This window comes from Prenolepis imparis, unplaced genomic scaffold, assembly GCF_030444845.1.
Source record: "Prenolepis imparis isolate NDT839.2.m4 unplaced genomic scaffold, iyPreImpa1.0 SCAF_5, whole genome shotgun sequence".
Classification (NCBI taxonomy): domain Eukaryota; kingdom Metazoa; phylum Arthropoda; class Insecta; order Hymenoptera; family Formicidae; genus Prenolepis; species Prenolepis imparis.
The window spans coordinates 9056894-9075273 of NW_028141163.1; the positions used below are offsets into that span (position 1 = coordinate 9056894).

General features: G+C 30.4%; 1 protein-coding gene across 1 annotated transcript in view; it reads left to right on the forward strand.

Annotated features, from left to right (window-relative positions):
- The first annotated feature begins 4498 nt into the window (after positions 1-4498).
- Dhc1 (dynein axonemal heavy chain 1) overlaps positions 4499-18380 on the forward strand; it is a 74667-nt gene continuing 60785 nt past the window's right edge. The window contains exons 1-27 of the mRNA XM_083039084.1: positions 4499-4651; positions 5041-5274; positions 5334-5488; positions 5620-5843; positions 5961-6238; positions 6403-6576; positions 6719-6948; positions 7242-7441; positions 7876-8099; positions 8204-8379; positions 8496-8678; positions 8802-9200; positions 9434-9684; positions 9946-10200; positions 10391-10554; positions 10625-10885; positions 10972-11200; positions 11572-12245; positions 12509-13314; positions 14896-15103; positions 15404-15790; positions 15901-16073; positions 16168-16534; positions 16905-17099; positions 17174-17312; positions 17398-17674; positions 17899-18340. Of these exons, the coding sequence (XP_082895210.1) occupies positions 4562-4651; positions 5041-5274; positions 5334-5488; positions 5620-5843; positions 5961-6238; positions 6403-6576; positions 6719-6948; positions 7242-7441; positions 7876-8099; positions 8204-8379; positions 8496-8678; positions 8802-9200; positions 9434-9684; positions 9946-10200; positions 10391-10554; positions 10625-10885; positions 10972-11200; positions 11572-12245; positions 12509-13314; positions 14896-15103; positions 15404-15790; positions 15901-16073; positions 16168-16534; positions 16905-17099; positions 17174-17312; positions 17398-17674; positions 17899-18340 (7395 nt within the window). The 5' untranslated portion in view covers positions 4499-4561. The remainder of the gene's footprint in view (positions 4652-5040; positions 5275-5333; positions 5489-5619; positions 5844-5960; positions 6239-6402; positions 6577-6718; positions 6949-7241; positions 7442-7875; positions 8100-8203; positions 8380-8495; positions 8679-8801; positions 9201-9433; positions 9685-9945; positions 10201-10390; positions 10555-10624; positions 10886-10971; positions 11201-11571; positions 12246-12508; positions 13315-14895; positions 15104-15403; positions 15791-15900; positions 16074-16167; positions 16535-16904; positions 17100-17173; positions 17313-17397; positions 17675-17898; positions 18341-18380) is intronic.

An 18380-nucleotide genomic window follows, 5' to 3' on the forward strand; every position in this document is an offset into this window, starting at 1 on the left:
TAGCTCTTTAATGTTTGTTTTTCTTTATTTATATTTTTTAAACAAATTCAGCAAAACTGTTTCTTTTAATTTGCAAGGGGGGGGGGTTAACCCCCCTTCTTCAGGATCCGCCAGTGTATATATATATATATATATATATATATATATATATTATATAGATATAAAGAATTTCTCGCCTAATTATTTTCATGCAACGAAATTATCTCATCATTTCGTCGTATGTCTGACTTAATCTAAACTTAACTCCTTGAATGCGTAATGAGTATAATTTACAGTGTATCTTATACATACATATTGTATATATTATATATATATATAAAGAATTTCGCCTAATTATTTTCGTGCAACGAAATTATCTCATCATTTCGTCCTATGTCTGACTTAATCTAAACTTAACTCCTTGTATGCGTAATGAGTATAATTTACAGTGTATCTTATACTTTTATATATATATATATATATGAAATATATATATAAAATATATATATATATATATAAAAGTATAAGATACACTGTAAATTATACTCATTACGCATTCAAGGAGTTAAGTTTAGATTAAGTCAGACATAGGATGAAATGATGAGATAATTTCATGCACGAAAATAATTAGGCGAAATTCTTTATATATATATATATAATATATACAATATGTATGTATAAGATACACTGTAAATTATACTCATTACGCATTCAAGGAGTTAAGTTTAGATTAAGTCAGACATAAGACGAAATGATGAGATAATTTTGTTGTACGAAAATAATTAGGCGAAATTCTTTGTATCTATATTATATATATTATATAGATATAATATATATATATATATATATTATATAGATATAATATATATGTATATATATTATATAGATATAAAGAATTTCACCTAATTATTTTAGTGTATTGAAATTGTCTCATCATTTCGTCCTATGTCTAACTTAATCTATACTTAACTCCTTGAATGCGTAATGAGTATAATTTACAGTGTATCTTATACTTATATATATACACTAGCGGATCCTGACGTCGATAGCTCTTTAATGTTTGTTTTTCTTTATTTATATTTTTAGAACAAATTCAGCAAAACTGTTTCTTTTAATTTACAAGGGGGGGTTTAACCCCCCCCCCCCCCAGGATCCGCCAGTGCATTATTATATATTTAATAATGCCTTTAAATATTTTATTTAAATTGTTACATTTTTTCATGTTTTCAAGAAGAAAATATATTATATTTAAAATAATTTTGTAAGATAGTTTTTTTATGCTATCGTTATGGTAATGTTACATTTTTTTATTTATAAAAAGTATTATTTTCTTGTATTATAAATATTTTATATTATCTAATTTATTAGTTTATTTACTTTATTCAAAGAATTATTTAATAATTTATATTATATTAATAATTTATGTTATTAATATAATTTATATCATATATATAATTTATAATTTATATTATATTAATAATTTATATTATATTAATAATTTATGCTTTCCCTTATATAGAATTTTTACTTTGTAACTCTATCTTGATTCTACTCTGCAACACATAAACATAGAATACACAAACTCATACTCACGAGAGTGTGTCTGACCTGACACGGACTGGTACTACTTAGGTACGGCGGTATCAGCGGAGGGGCTAGTATTAATCAATACTAAATGTTAGTCAATACACCTTGGCTCCTCGTTTAGAAAAATAATTTAAGAAAGTGTATGTAATAGTAAAAATTTCATAACAAAACTTTATATTAAATCTTATTTATACAGAATTGCACAATTATTAATATAGTAAGCACAGTTATATAAAACATCTTCTTTCGTGTGTGATCATATAATTAAGTTAAACAGATAATAAACATATTATAATCTGTTGTTGCCAAATAAGATAATTTTTAAAGATTTCAATGTTTATTTTAATGGCTAATTTCTTTAAAAATTTTAATAACTTTCCTTTTAGAAGAAATAAAAGAAATAATCTGTTTCAAGAGAATTTTTAGTATCTTAATTCTTTATCTTAAATTTATTATATATTACATAAATATAGAATTATATAATCTAAAATTATATAATTACATTCTTGAAAGAGAGAGAGAAAATTTAAATAAATATTTGTTACTTAATTATAAACAAAAGATTTTTTGTTAGAAAAATTTTAATTTTTACTCTTTACTATTATCTTTACACTTTTTAATAAAATTAGATTTACGTTGCAAACATATTTATAGATTTGTAGTAAGAAATGCAGAATAGATAGCATAGAAGCATTGAAAATTATTATTAATAATTTTTAAGCAAAAATTCGAACTTTAACTAACTTTTACCAATAATTGTACCAATATTTATTTTATCTAACATAACATTTACTTAATTTAAATAATAAAGAAGTTTTATTTATACTTTTTATAATTGTGCAATATATTAGAAATTTTAATTGCATGATCTTTTTTTTTTACAGATTCATACATATGCATACATATTAAAAATTGTATTAATTGCTTAATATTTAGTATATGCGAATATTGATTAATCACATAATAATCATGTATTTGAAAGGCAGCTTTTGTATGTACAAATAGTTTAATCAATAATCCTTTACATTATTTCGCATCAGTTGCTTCTTAATAGCGAATAACGTCGGACTCTATCCAAATCAATTTACTATTATCGTTATACTTTGATAAATTCTTAATGCAAGTTAGCCGTACTCTCTACTCTGTTATTTAACAATAAATGTTTCACAATCTTGTCTATTTTTAGAGACATCTTACTTCATTTTGATATATCTTTAGAGGGAGCGGTGGAAGAAAGCGGAAAAGTGACAGAACGAAAGAAGGAGAATGCATATCGGCTAAAAGAGACGGGACAACGCAGTTAATGTCGCATTACGACACGGACTGCACAAGGACGTGCATCACTTCGCAGCGAGTCCCGTAGCAAAAGGAGATCCCAGAAAATCGGCGACATGACGGAAACCAACGATGAAGCCAAAGTAAGCAAATTCAGCGAATGTGAAACTATTGATAATAGCTTAGATATGTCGGTTAGATACTTACGAGGGAATGCCTTTGACGAGTGTTATCGATTTAGTCAGGCAAAATGTCCGGTTCCTATCGGTACCAGGATAAGGCAACAATCATTATTGAGAAACATCACGCTTTTTCAATTATGTTTTTGTGTGCCTTATGCATACAAACAATGTAATGTGAAATGCCATATAGACTATTTCAAAATTGCATAAGTCGCAATCTTAAAGCAAAGTTCAGCACGTGCCCTTTTACGAAAGAACTAGTCAAGGTAGATTTATTTTCCAAACTTTACAAAAGTTTCTTTTATCTATATTTACAACTTCATCCGTTAAATTACTTCGCATAGGTAATTACCGAAACAGATTGATAAAGAAGTGTTGCATCGTGCTTGCATGCAAGCAACACTTCTACGCTGCGTAGGATACATGAAATTTGTGTGTATTAGCCGATTTGAGGAAATTTGTGTAATATTTATATATTTATATATAGACTATGTATGATAAGCTGCTTGTTTTGCGATATCACGTGTGTTATATTTAGATTTACATGAGTTCCACATCCGCATGCAGCGCGTCGCGTGCCTATACGATTTAATTATCATGATTGATAAGCTGCTCTAATTTGCATTGCATTTATTATTACTAATTTCAATGGAACATTTCCACAGAATATTTACAAAATTTTACCTACAAAATTTTAACACTTTATTTACAAATACAGCATGCATATGAATAATTTAATAAATTAATTAGAAGCAAGTAGAGCAATTTTATAATAAAATTTAACTATGCTAAATACGTTTATAAAATTTCCTTTAAATTAATTAAAATTATTGATTGCTATAATATATATAGATAAGATTAATTATCGTCTTCATTTTAATTGTATAATTATCGATAATTTAATACGTGTAGATCAATAGCTATTTTTATTTTACAAATTGTTTTCGTACGTTGAAATATTTATGAATTATCTTATTCTCATTGGTATATATATTATATATGTATTATATATGTAACTTAGTCTACATCTATAAATTTTACAAAATAATGTAACAATTCCATACATATACAGTTTTAGTGAATAGCAATAGACAATTTCTAATATATTAATTGTAGGAGATTTTTATATAAATATAATATATATATATTTTTATTATATGTATAAATACCAGTAAGTAATATAGTAATATAGTAAAAGATATTATTATAGTAAAAAGATAGTTACCAAAGGCCTGAGACTTCCTTTCGTTTGGGCACAACGATTTATAAGAAATACGACTAACATTCGTCGGCTCTCAATGAAAATACTTATGATATTGACTAGTAGCGATCGAATCGCGTGGAAATTCCCACACGACACGAAATGCGTCGGAGGGCGGTACCAGACACGAAATCGTGGCATTGTGAGCCATCCCCTCGCACCACCTTATGTGCTCGCAGAAATTCGCTGAGTTCGAGGGTGGCTTTCGGTGCAGTTTACACTTTCCTGCTTAGTGAGCTTTCAACGTGGCAGTGGATCGCTCTCTATTTATTTTGCCATGTTTGTGCAAGGACCACAAATCATCAAAGAGAGATCTGGCAATTCCGAAGATGATAGCGACGAGGAAGATCCTGAAGATATTCTCCAGGTCAATCCTTCGCAATGGAGCTGGCTTGACGTTGCTGCGTGTTTTGTGCAATAATATATTTAAAATGAGAGAGGGAAAATATACATAAATTTATAATATATATAATAACTGCAAGAATATATAAAAATATATAATATACATAATAAATATGCATTGATTTTATATATTATCAATTTTTATCGCGCTTCTCCCCCTTCATTTCAATTATCATATATGCTATTAGCTAAAATCAATTGTTGAATTAAAAATTTATATAATAAATACAAATTTATATATATAAAAATTGTATAATAACTTGACAAATTTAGATATAATTAAACATTGAAATTAATCACACCTCGCTGATTTAATATCAGAATTTTATCTAATAAAATTATATGTGCTTACAGAAACGGCGGGAAGAATGCGAGAGAAAAGCAAGACGGGGAGAGATGGACCCTCGTTTGGAATTTGCCTTTCAGCTCTTGATGGATGCAACGCAATTGTCACGTCATGAAGTCATGGACCACGTGTTCGAGGGTGACATGCTGGATGAAATCAATCAACTGTTCGTACCACATATGAGATCTACGCTTGTGTGGTACTATCAGGAAGTGGAAGAGCCAGAACCTCCGACTGATACGGTAGAAGAATGACATATTCTTTAAAAAAAGAAGGGATAATAGCGAGAATTTCATTAAAGGTGCAGCCAAAGACTATAACTTCTAGATCAGCCCCAATTGCAACAGCATCAAAAGTGAAGGAACAAAAAGAATCAAAGGAACCACCGAAGAAAAAGCTTTTTCTAACCGATGGCTGGCAAGTGCCTTGCACAGGCATTTGTATTTATATGTTTAGGTAATAAAAGATATGAGACAATTTTATGTGTGTAACTATAACGCGTGTTAGTTGTCATAAGTGCTACAATATTTAAAAATATTAAATATATTATCGATCTTACAATTTCTTTTTTTAAATTATTTATATAGAATCAGCGTGTCTAAACAGTTACCAGAAGAAGGATTTCAAAAAGATCTCTACACAGGCGTGATAGATACGATGAAAGTGGGCGTAATAACTTCCATTCAACGTGTTGTGGAGCAAGTATTCATGGATGCGTTAGCGCATCCTGGTCCGGAAGGAGACAATGATTGTTCAATGATTAAAACTCTTCTGCTGCCGGGCTTGAGATCATTTTGCAGCGCTCTTATAGGTATTTTTTCAAATTAAATTAAAGTCGTAAATGCTATATCTATATTTATATGAAAATAACGATATATTTTTTTAATGATTGTAATTATTTATTTAAATACACGTAATATTTATAAAGTTTGCGAGAAGGTAGCATTCGAGGGTAGCATATTCAGTGACGGCGAACCGATGATGACGGAAGTGCACAACTTTGAACAAGCGAAAGCTTTTATAACAAAAGAAAACGCCGTGGAACGAGTCGAAGAAAAAGTGAAATACTGGATAAAGAAGCTCAAAGACTTTATGGCGGAAAGTAAGCAAGTTAAAAGAGAGAACGATGATTCTGGACCACAACAAGAATTAGAATATTGGAAACGGCGAGGCGCACAGTTTAGTCAGCTAGTCAATCATTTACAGGTTTCTCTCTACATTATTTCTTTACATAACTTTAATTTTATGTAATAAATTGTATTTAATTTTTATTAATTTTTTTAATTTTGTATATAAATTAAAGATTTATTTTTTATATGTTAAGTTTCTATGTCAAATAAGAAATTTTAAATATAGAAAGAAAATTGTAGGATCATGAAGTCACTATGTCACTTTTATGTCTACAAGTTGCACGTTCAAAATTAATTAAAGACTGGGTCGAGGCGGAAGATGAAGTGACTTACTGCTACAATGAAGCGAAAGATAATGCGAAGTTTATTCAGGCACTAGAAAAGTGCTGTCATTGCCTTTACCTCGATGAACCTGTAAGATAATTTTCTTTTCATAAAATATAAAAACATATCTTTCTTTCTTATACATATGTATATGATTTTAAAATAATAGAGCTGTTTATAAATATATTACAGATTTATTTTTGAATGCAATTAAAGTGTTGGATTTTCGTAGGTAAAAATGAGAGATTCGCTAGTGTCATTACTGCAAACTGTTCGATTGATATATAGTGTCTCGAGATATTATAATACTTCAGAAAGGACGAGCTCTTTAATGATTAAAATCACAAATCAAATGATTGCCGCCTGTCGAGATTATGTCACGAAAAGAGGCCGAGAAACAGTTTGGGGCCAAGATCGAATAGCCGCTCGATCAAGACTAAAACATTGTTTACGTCTAAACAAGTACTGACATTTTATATCAAACATTAATCTTACAAAACACTAATTTTAGTTAATTAATAATAATTTTAATTTTTTTTAATATCGCTATAACGTAAAATGTTCTTGTAAATTTTCGAAAAAAAAATTTAGGAATACTTTGAGAATATAAACGTTGAAAATATAAATACGTATATGTGTGTGTGTGTGTGTGTGAGTGTGTATGTAATACAATTTGTGATTAACTCAATTAATCTTGAAATTTACATTGTTTATGCCAAAGAAACTTAAGTAAAATGATGTAATTTTTGTTCAAGAGCTTACAGAGAAACATACAGATTAGTTCGATGTTCACCAGCAGTTACGGAACAAGAATTTTCTTTCTCAGAAACCCATGTTTTCGGTCGATTTGATGCTTTCTGTGCTAGAATTCGTAAAATTCTCACAATGTTTGATCTCATACAAGATTATGAAACTCTTTTTGAGAGACGAATGGAAGGATTGCTTCTCGGAGAAGGTATGTAGCTTTGTCTAATTTTCATTTGACAAGAATATTTATTAAATATAACAAAGTATATAAGTTGATGCAATATAATGACACAGTATTAATTTTGAAATTAATAACTAATGTAAGTTTGCTAAATTTATTTAATTATATAATTATGTAATTTTCTTTAAATTATATTTAATGTCAAATTAAAAAAAAATTATATATATAATAATGTATATGTATATTTATATATAGTAAATTATATATACATACATATATATATGTATGTGTGTAATTTTTAAATAATATTAAAATTATTTTTATTGTTTATAATTTGTTTAATTCGATGCAAGAATGTTATTATTCTATTGTAAAAAACATATTTTGATTATATTTAATTAACTAAAGATATATCTTAAACATATGAAACTAATTGCAAGTTATGATATGTTAAATTTTAGCATTAGACGAAGCCATAAAAACCTTTGAAGAAGCCAAGAAGATCGCGACTAGTAAATCTTACGATTATCTGGATCCAAGGAACACTGATTTTGATATCGATTATGATGACTTTATGACAAAGACGAACACATTGAAAGAAAATATCGGCGAGATTATTGAAAATAATTACGCCGATGTATGGGAAACGCCGCAGAGTATACGGTTTTTAACACGATTCGAAAAAGTTAATAAATATATCTCCAATTATTTTTAATAAATCTATAAAATATATTGCAATATTTAAAAATAATCTATTTTTCTCATTACTTTTTTTGATATTTTTATAAGGTCAGCGAAAAAATACCGCTAACAAAATTGGAAGAAAAGTACAATATTGTCGTGAGATATTGCGATAAAGAGATAGATCGAATTTTAAAACTATTCAAACGACAAAGAGATGATCCGCCATTGCCAAGACACATGCCACCTATAGCTGGACGATTGACTTGGGCAAATTCCTTGAAGTAAGTAAAATAATTAATTAATTCTATAATTGCAGTATCAAAAAAATATTGAAAATTTTGTGAGATGTGAAATCTTGGAAAGAACTTTCTGAATAGCAACATTTAAATTTTATTAGAGTACATCTGGATGAGTTGACGGCATCCGTATCAAATCATCCTGTTCTAAAGACGTTACCACTAACTGTCGATTTAATGAAACGATACAATCACGCTATCGCTATTCTAAATCAATATCAGACCGACATTGCTGAGATTTGGACGCATCAAAATTCCTGGGTCATCGAGGATTGTTTGAAACGGTCAGATTTTAAGATCAGATTATAAGTAACAAAAATTATTTTTTTTAAATAAATTTTAAATATAATATATATTACAAATATTTTTATATAAATGTGTTATAAAGAAAACAATTTTATATATAGACCGCTGTTGATAGTTGATGAGAAATCAGCAAAAGTAAAGGTCAATTTGGAAAACCGGGTCGTTCTTTTATTCCGTGAAGCTGATTGTTTAGCGAAAATAAATTTGGAGATTCCAATCGTTGCATTAACAATATTAATGAAGAAGGATTATTTTACGTTGATCACGGATTCTCTTCAACTTATGATCGAGGAATTTGTTTCTTCCGCCAAGCGCGTAAAATTGGAAGTTCGTCCACTATTGTTACCGCATTTAGTTTGCGTTGCATCTTTATTAGAACCTGGCTTAACAACTTTAACATGGACTAAGCCAGATTGGAAGGATTTTTGTCAGAATACAAAAGAACAGATCAAAACCTTTGATATTCTTATCACAAGAGTTCATGATGTATACGATAATAGGTATGTTGAGACTATAAAATAAATAGTTATTTCTGTTTTTAAAAACAAACTGTTGTACACAATAAAAATATCAATGTTTAAAAAATCAAATCAATTTTATAGTAACAGTTATTATAAGTAAAAGGAAAATAATTGCATAATTATTTTTTCCTATAATTTATGAAACACTTAGAAAACTTCAAGAATTATATAAATTAATTTAATAATATAATGTGTGATTTGTGTCTTGCTAGGATTTTACAAGTGTTGGCGAGTATGCAGAAAGTAACCCTTCACGCTTTACCCGAATCCGATCAACTATGGACGATAGAGGAATTTGTAGAGAAAAACGAGGAAATATGTAGGATGGCAGCGATAGATTTGCATCGTAAGAGTACGATGATCGAGGAAGCGGTGGAAGAAGTATTACAGCTAGTTAGAAAGGCCACAGATAGTTTCAAAAGCAACACCAATGCTAATCAATTTGATTTTCTTACTAATAAAAGTAATTCATTAATATTTATCTTTGTAATCCTACAATTAAATACAATTTTCTTTGTTAAAGTTGGAAATTATTAATCTTCTTTTAATATCTATATATCTCAATGCAATTAAAATTTAATAATTAAAAATTTATGTAATTTTGGCATGTCTAATAACTGTGACAAGAATTGTTATAACAATAGCAAAAAAATTGATATTTATAGAAAACTTTTAAAGCGCAATAAAGATATGGAAATAATTTTTATTTTATTTAAAAATAAAGGAACAGAAGAAGAAGAAGCGAAGGAACAAACAACTGCCCAGCAAGATTGGTCCGTGGTATGGAATTGCTTCGACGATCCCCATCAATTATTGATGACACCCGGTACTTTACCCAAAGGCATGCAAGAAATGGTTCGAAACGCAGTATCCGAGATGAGGCGATATTATTCCAGGAAAATTGTGGACGTATTAATAAAAGTCACCAGAGTATCTTTAGATGCAATTAGAAAACGATTCGTTCGGGAACTCGATTCCGGTAATGCTTTAAATAATTTCTGTTAAATTTTTCCATTCTTTTTGTAATAAGATAAATAATACTACACAATGTTTCTAAAATAATTTGTTTTTAAAACAATCTTCTATTAAACAAAACGGAAGCTATCCTGATTTATCAATTTTGACAGTATTTTAACGAATTAAATTAATTACTGTTAATTAATTTATAGAGTCTGCCCCGAACCCGGTGTTTTTATTGCATGCAACACTGATGATTCCGGCAGTAACAGTTAAGCCAAACCTGGATGATATTCAAGAAGCATTGACATCAGTTGGGAAAACTATCACAGGTGTTGCGAAGGGAGTAGCGCAATGGAATTCCAAAGGTAGCAAGGTAATCAAAAAGATCACGTTATAATTTTTAAATCGACTTGTCCATTACATTTATCTAACTTCATTATTAGAGTATGTGGAAAAATCTGCCCTATTCATCAAAACGAAATCTAGCCGATGTCGTATTGCGGGCGCAAAGTAATGCCGCGAAGCAGAAGCAAGAAGAACCGGAAGATTCGAAAACCCGAAGACGAAGACTCTACAAAATTCTCTCCGAGGAAAGGCCGGTATTTCCGGTTCAGGGGAAAAATTTCTATTCGATGGTTATGGACAATAAAGAGATCATCAAATTACTCGGCATGTTGAGCACTTGCATCCTAGAATTGCGACAAGTAAGTTATAGTAATGTGAGATTCTTACACGCATTTATATACACATTCACTTATCGAAACAATCAATTGCAATATTAAACTTGCAGGATTTAAAAGAATTTCTCGATCGTTGGAAGCCTTATAAATTTCTTTGGAAGAATGAACGCAGTATGCGAGAATTGCTGCAAATCTCTTTGACAGAATTTGAAGTTACTCTTCGTAAACACAGTGAACTCGAAGATCGTTTGGCTACCGAGTCAGATATGATTATATTTGGTACATCGATCGCTGTATCGACAGAAAAACTTAAATATGGTCTTTATACGGAAATCAAAGGTAAATAATATTAATGCATCGCCATTTATTTAAATATAATGACGATAGATTTAATTATTCTAATTATTTTAATTCATTTCAATTAATTCTGTTTTAATTATATTAATTACTTTAATTTTAATTATTTATATAAGTAACATGTTTAAAAAAATATGTACAAAGTACTCTGTTTAATTTTGCAAATGATTTAAAAAAATAGCTCAATGCATAATAAGTAAAGAATGCATAGTAGATGTATTTTTAATTTATTTATAGGAATAAGTGAAATCATAAAAAATTATTATAAAATCAGGAAAAAGTATAACAGTATTTTTTCAACTTTATATCGATACATCACTCATTTGAAAACTATTTGATTTGACAATCTCCAGGTTGCACACATAAAATCGGTCAAGCGATGAAGAAAAAGTATCGTCGCGAAATGGAGTACGTTTATGCGCTGATAAACGAAATGGATCGCAAATTGGATCATCAGATTCGCGATCTAGATGATGTGCGTCTCATTATGGACACTTTAAAAAAAATTCGCGAGCAAGAGGTCGATATGGAACTTAAGATTGATCCCATCGAAGAGGCTTTCAACATAATCACTAGGTACGAAGTGCCAGTGGATCAAGAATGCTTAGAGCAAGTCGATACCTTGCGAGAGACGTGGCAGAAGCTGTTGGCACGAGCGCAAGAAAATCACGTATTGCTGTTGACATTGCAACCGCAATTCGAAAACGATCTGCGAAACAATCTCGAGAAATTCCGCGCGGATAACGAAATGTACTGCGAGGAGTACAGATCGTCCGGACCGATGCAACCGGGCCTGAGCCCACGAGACGCTTCGGACCGACAGATACTGTTCCAGAATAGGTTCGATGGCATGTGGCGAAAGTTGCAGACTTACCAAAGCGGCGAGGAGCTCTTCGGCTTGCCCATCACCGATTATCCAGAACTTTCGCAAATCAGAAAGGAGTTGAATTTACTGCAGAAATTGTACAAGCTATACAACGACGTAATCGACAGGGTCAGCAGCTATTACGATATTCCGTGGGGCGAGGTAAAATATTTGCGATTATTCAAAATAATATATATATATATATATATATATATATATATATATAATATAATTATGTATAATACGAAAATTTCTTTTAATATAAAAAATATTCTAATTTATAAAAAGTAATAAATTAATTTATTACTTTAAATTTCAGATTTATTATAATAACGATAAATTAATAATAAGCTCTCTAATATTTTATATAAAATTATACGCGATATAGCGGTAAAAAAAACGTTATAATCATGTAAATTATTTAGGTTAATATCGAAGAGATAAACAACGAGTTGATGGAGTTCCAAAATCGCTGTCGCAAATTGCCGAAGGGATTGAAAGAATGGCCAGCGTTCTTCGCGCTTAAAAAGACGATCGACGACTTCAACGATATGTGTCCTCTCCTCGAGCTGATGGCGAACAAAGCTATGAAACCGCGCCATTGGCAAAGAATTGTAGAAGTCACGGGATACTTGTTCGATCTTGAGAGCGAAGGCTTCTGTCTTAAAAACATTCTTGAAGCACCGCTGCTGAAGAACAAAGAAGACATCGAGGACATTTGTATATCAGCTATGAAGGAAAAGGATATCGAGGCCAAATTAAGGACAGTGGTGAACGAATGGTCATCGCACGAGTTGACCTTCATGACGTTTAACAACAGGGGAGAATTGTTGCTGAGAGGAGATACAACGGCAGAAACCATCGGTCAGTTGGAAGACAGTTTAATGGTCCTCGGTTCGCTCATGTCGAATCGCTACAATGCGCCCTTCAGAAAACAGATACAACAATGGCTCTCAGATTTATCCAATACGAACGAGATCCTCGAGAGATGGTTGCTCGTACAAAATATGTGGGTCTATCTCGAGGCGGTATTCGTAGGTGGCGATATCGCGAAACAATTACCGAAAGAGGCAAAGAGATTCAGCAAAATCGACAAAAGTTGGCAGAAAATTATGCAACGCGCCCACGAAACACCAGGAGTCGTACCTTGTTGTGTGGGAGATGATTTGTTGAAACAACTTCTACCACATTTGCAGGAGCAATTGGAGCTCTGTCAAAAATCTCTGAGTGGGTAAGTGATTGCAATTTTCAATAAATGTAATCTTTTCTTTTTTAGCAATCAATCTTAGCAGAATTTTGTATTATAACTCTCAGTTTAAATATAAATCTTATATAATTTAAAATAATTTTATATAATTGAAATTATATATAATTTAATAATATATGTATATATATATATATATAAATTATATATAATTTAATTATAGTTTATATCTTTCTTATTTCGTTTAATGTAATCAAATATAATTACACGCGCGAAGCGAAGTGTTATATTATTCTTTGATAATAAGATATTAAAAATTGCAATGCATGCATAAAAATTATTATTGCAATAATAATTTTTATGCATGCATTGCAATTTTTAATATCTTATTATCAAAGAATAATATAACACTTCGCTTCGCGCACGTAATTATATTTGATTACGTTAAACGAAATAAGAAAGATATATACACATATATAATTTAAATTACATATAATTTAATAACGCATATATAAATTATATATAATTTAATTATATATGTATATATCTTTCTTATTTCGTTTAATGTAATCAAATATAATTACGCGCGCGAAGCAAAGGTATATTATTCTTTGATAGTGCAATGCATAAAAATTCAGTTTCCATTTTTAACAGAAAATGCGAGCAAAAAAATAAAATTTCCTACAAGAATCTTTCGATTGAAATACCTGTGCTTCCAGTAGAGTCGCGCGCCGATACACCCACCACACTGCACGTGTCGCGCGTCGCGCGAGACTGATCTCGAAACTCGAAATCCCGACCGCAAGCACTGCACCGCAGTGTCACCGCCTGACGGCGGAACCTAACTTCACAGCCAAGAGTGAGTGGAGCCTGACGAATAAATCTCTCTCTTTCTATCCTTTCCATCAAACATGTGTATCCCACACGTCCGCCACGCTGCACATTTCGCACAAGACTAATCCCCACTACCGACCACAAGACTCTGAGCTGTGTCGCTACCTGATGGCGAAATCTAACTTTACAGGCAAGAATGAAATCGAGAGTCGAGAGCCGAAGCCAGTATGCGGCCGAGCGCCGAGCCTAGCGGAGGTTACTTCGTTTGGCTCGATTCAAAATCTTTTTTCTTTTCTCTTTAAGTACCAAATACCAGAACCTGCTGCTTCCTACTGATTAATAGGATTGAATATTTTTAAGCATTGCATCATTATTTAATATATTTTTATGCATGCATTGCAATAATAATTTTTATGCAGGCATTGCAATTTTTAATATTTTATTATCAAAGAATAATATAATTTCTCTTCGCGCACGTGATTATATTCGATTAGATTAAACAAAATATATATATATATATATATATATATTGCAATTTTTAAAACAAACAATTAAATCTATCCAAGTGTGTTACACTCCGATTTTTTTCAATACTTGGATAGGTTTACTTATTAAAGATATTTATTAATAAATCGGTAATAGATAGGCTATTCGAGCCTTATTATTATATTATATTCTTTATATTATATTCTTCGTGTTTATTAATAAATTTTTTATTAATAAAATGTATTTGTACAATGAATATTTTTTAACAAAAATGCAATACATGTTTAGCTATTTGGAGAAGAAGCGCATGATGTTTCCAAGATTTTTCTTTGTATCTGATCCTGCGCTTTTGGAGATACTTGGTCAAGCATCTGATTCTCATACTATACAGAATCACTTACTCTCTATTTTCGACAACACACGTTATGTAAAATTTCACGATATCGAATATAATAAAATGACAGCCATTGTTTCATCAGAAGGAGAGACTATAGTGGTAAGCATTCACTTTTAAATATTTAATATTTAATCGAATAACGTAATAAAAAAAATGAACTTATATATTATATAATATGTTATTATCTTCTGTATTATATGCACGTTTATTATTAGACAAATTTTTAAGTTGTATTAAAATGTAACTTAGAAACAACTTCATTTATGATTTATGTTAAGATTTTTTTCTATCTTCAATTTTTTATGCAATAATTTTTAATTTTTTAATTTATATAGTAATTTAAAATAAATATAATTTTTAAAAATAAAACACTAAATTTGTTTGTAATATTTTATACAGCTTGAGAAAGCAGTAAGAGCAGAAGGTTCCGTGGAAACGTGGTTGATGCAATTATTACAAACATCTCAACTATCTTTGCATACTATTATTCGTCAGTGTTACAGTATGATCAACGACGCAAATTTTAATTTTTTGAGCTTTCTTGATAAAATGGCAGCTCAGATAGGTTTATTAGGCATTCAGATGATTTGGACACGAGATGGCGAATTAGCTTTGGCTCAAGCTCGAGCGGATAAAAAAATTATGATGGAAACGAATAATAAGTTCCTTGATCTTTTAAATACTTTGATCGATCAAACTACAAGAGATCTTACTAAAATAGAACGAATTAAGTTTGAAACATTAATTACTATACATGTGCATCAACGTGATATCTTCGATATATTGGTACGTTTCGTTTAATTCATTTTTTTTTATATATTAATGTGCTATGAAAAGAAAAATCGTTAAAACTCAATGAAACAGGAAATTAATAATCGCATGTTTCATTTATTTAGTGCCGTTTGAATGTCCGATCTGTAAATGACTTTGAGTGGTTAAAACAATGCAGATTTTATTTTAAGGAAGATCTAGATAAGACTTCCATATTAATTACAGATGTTAATTTTACATATCAAAATGAATATTTAGGATGTACTGAGCGATTAGTTATTACGCCATTAACCGATAGGTAAATTACAACTATAAACTTATATTAATATTATAGATATATAACATTATAGATATATTACACAATTATTTTAATAATGCTCTTGTATTTGCAGATGTTACATAACGTTAGCGCAAGCTCTTTCGATGTCAATGGGAGGATCTCCATGCGGTCCGGCAGGAACTGGGAAAACCGAGACTGTAAAAGACATGGGAAAGACCTTAGCAAAGTACGTTGTAGTTTTTAATTGCTCAGATCAAATGGATTATCGAGGATTAGGACGTATCTACAAAGGACTGGCGCAAAGTGGCTCGTGGGGTTGTTTCGACGAATTCAACAGGATCGAACTGCCAGTTTTATCTGTCGCCGCACAACAAGTCGCTGTAGTGCTTGCTGCAAAAAAGGAAAAGAAGAAGCAATTTGTCTTTACGGATGGAGATCAGATCGATATGTGTCTAGAACTTGGAATCTTCATTACTATGGTAAAGCTATATTATTCAATGAAACAGAATAGAAACTAATTGTAAGCTTGAAATAATAAATTAAAATACTTATTTATAAAGATATTTTTTTCTAAACAAGTTTATGAAGATCTTAAAAAAAGTTACACGGCCAATAACTTTTATGTATAATTTTCACGAGAAAATCCTTATTTTATAAATATATCTGTAACATAAAAATTTGTAGGCAGAAAATTATATAATTTTATTATAAGTACAAATATTCTCTAAAAATAGTTCTAAAAATTTACTTTATTATATATAATATAAAAATCAATAAAAATAAAGATTAGCCAAATAATTAGCAAATATAAAGTAAAATATAAGTTCTCCATTTTGTTGTAAACTGTAGAATCCTGGGTATGCAGGACGTAAAGAATTACCTGAAAATTTAAAAATACAATTTCGCACAGTGGCTATGATGGTGCCTGATCGTCAGATCATTATACGTGTAAAATTAGCTAGTTGTGGATTTCTGGAGAACATCACTCTTGCTCGTAAATTTTATACCCTTTATAAATTGTGCGAGGAGCAATTGACGAAGCAGGTAACATTACTGACTTGTTAAAAAAAAGGCTATTAAAATTTGTTTCATGATATTTTGCAATGTATTGATTGTAGGTTCACTATGACTTCGGTCTGCGAAATATATTGTCTGTATTAAGAACCTTAGGAGCGGCTAAGAGAGTTAATTCTAAGGATTCGGAAAGTACAATCGTTATGCGTGTCCTAAGAGACATGAATCTTTCGAAACTTATAGGTCTCATTAAGTTAATTAATAAAGAAAATGCTGTCCTCTATCTACAAATATACTAAAATATATTAAAATATATATTTTTCTGCAGATGAAGACGAACCACTCTTCATATCTCTCGTAGCTGACTTGTTTCCCAATCAAATGCTGGAGAAAACATCGTATCCTAAACTAGAAGCAGCTATTAATGAACAAGTAGAGCAAGCTGGATTGATTTATCACTCGCCATGGGTATTGAAATTAATACAACTTTATGAAACACAAAGAGTAAGACACGGTATCATGACGTTAGGTCCGACCGGTGCTGGTAAAACTACTTGCATACATACATTAATGAAAGCATTGACGCAATGTGGCGATTATCATAGGTAAAGCAATCGGTGCAAACGTACTATATAAACATATATAATATTTCAGATTACATAAAATATTTTAGAACTATCATGACTCTTTTCGTCAAACAGTTTTTGTGTAAAATGCAATAATATATTAAATATATGCGTTATATATATAATAACTGTTCACTAAAATCTATTTTATAAAATAATTCTTTATAAAATAATCAACTTTACAAATTTATTTAATTTTACAGAGAAATGAGAATGAATCCTAAAAGTATAACAGCGGCTCAAATGTTCGGCCGTTTGGATGTAGCTACCAACGATTGGACGGACGGGATTTTCTCTGCTTTATGGCGCAAAACGTTGAAATTAAAGAAAGGCGAGCACGTATGGCTAGTACTTGATGGTCCCGTTGATAGCATTTGGATAGAAAATTTAAATTCGGTATTAGACGATAATAAAACTTTGACTCTGGCTAATGGCGATAGATTGTCAATGGCACCAACGTGTAAAATTATTTTCGAGCCGCACAATATTGACAATGCAAGTCCTGCAACTGTTTCACGAAATGGTATGGTATACATGAGCTCTTCAGGTTTAGATTGGAATCCAGTTGTTACCGCTTGGCTGAAAACACGATCATCATTGGAACAGGAAGTTCTCGAGCAATTGTTTACAGATTCTTTCGCACAGGTAGATTGCGAATAATTTTATTTTCTGATTTAATGTAATT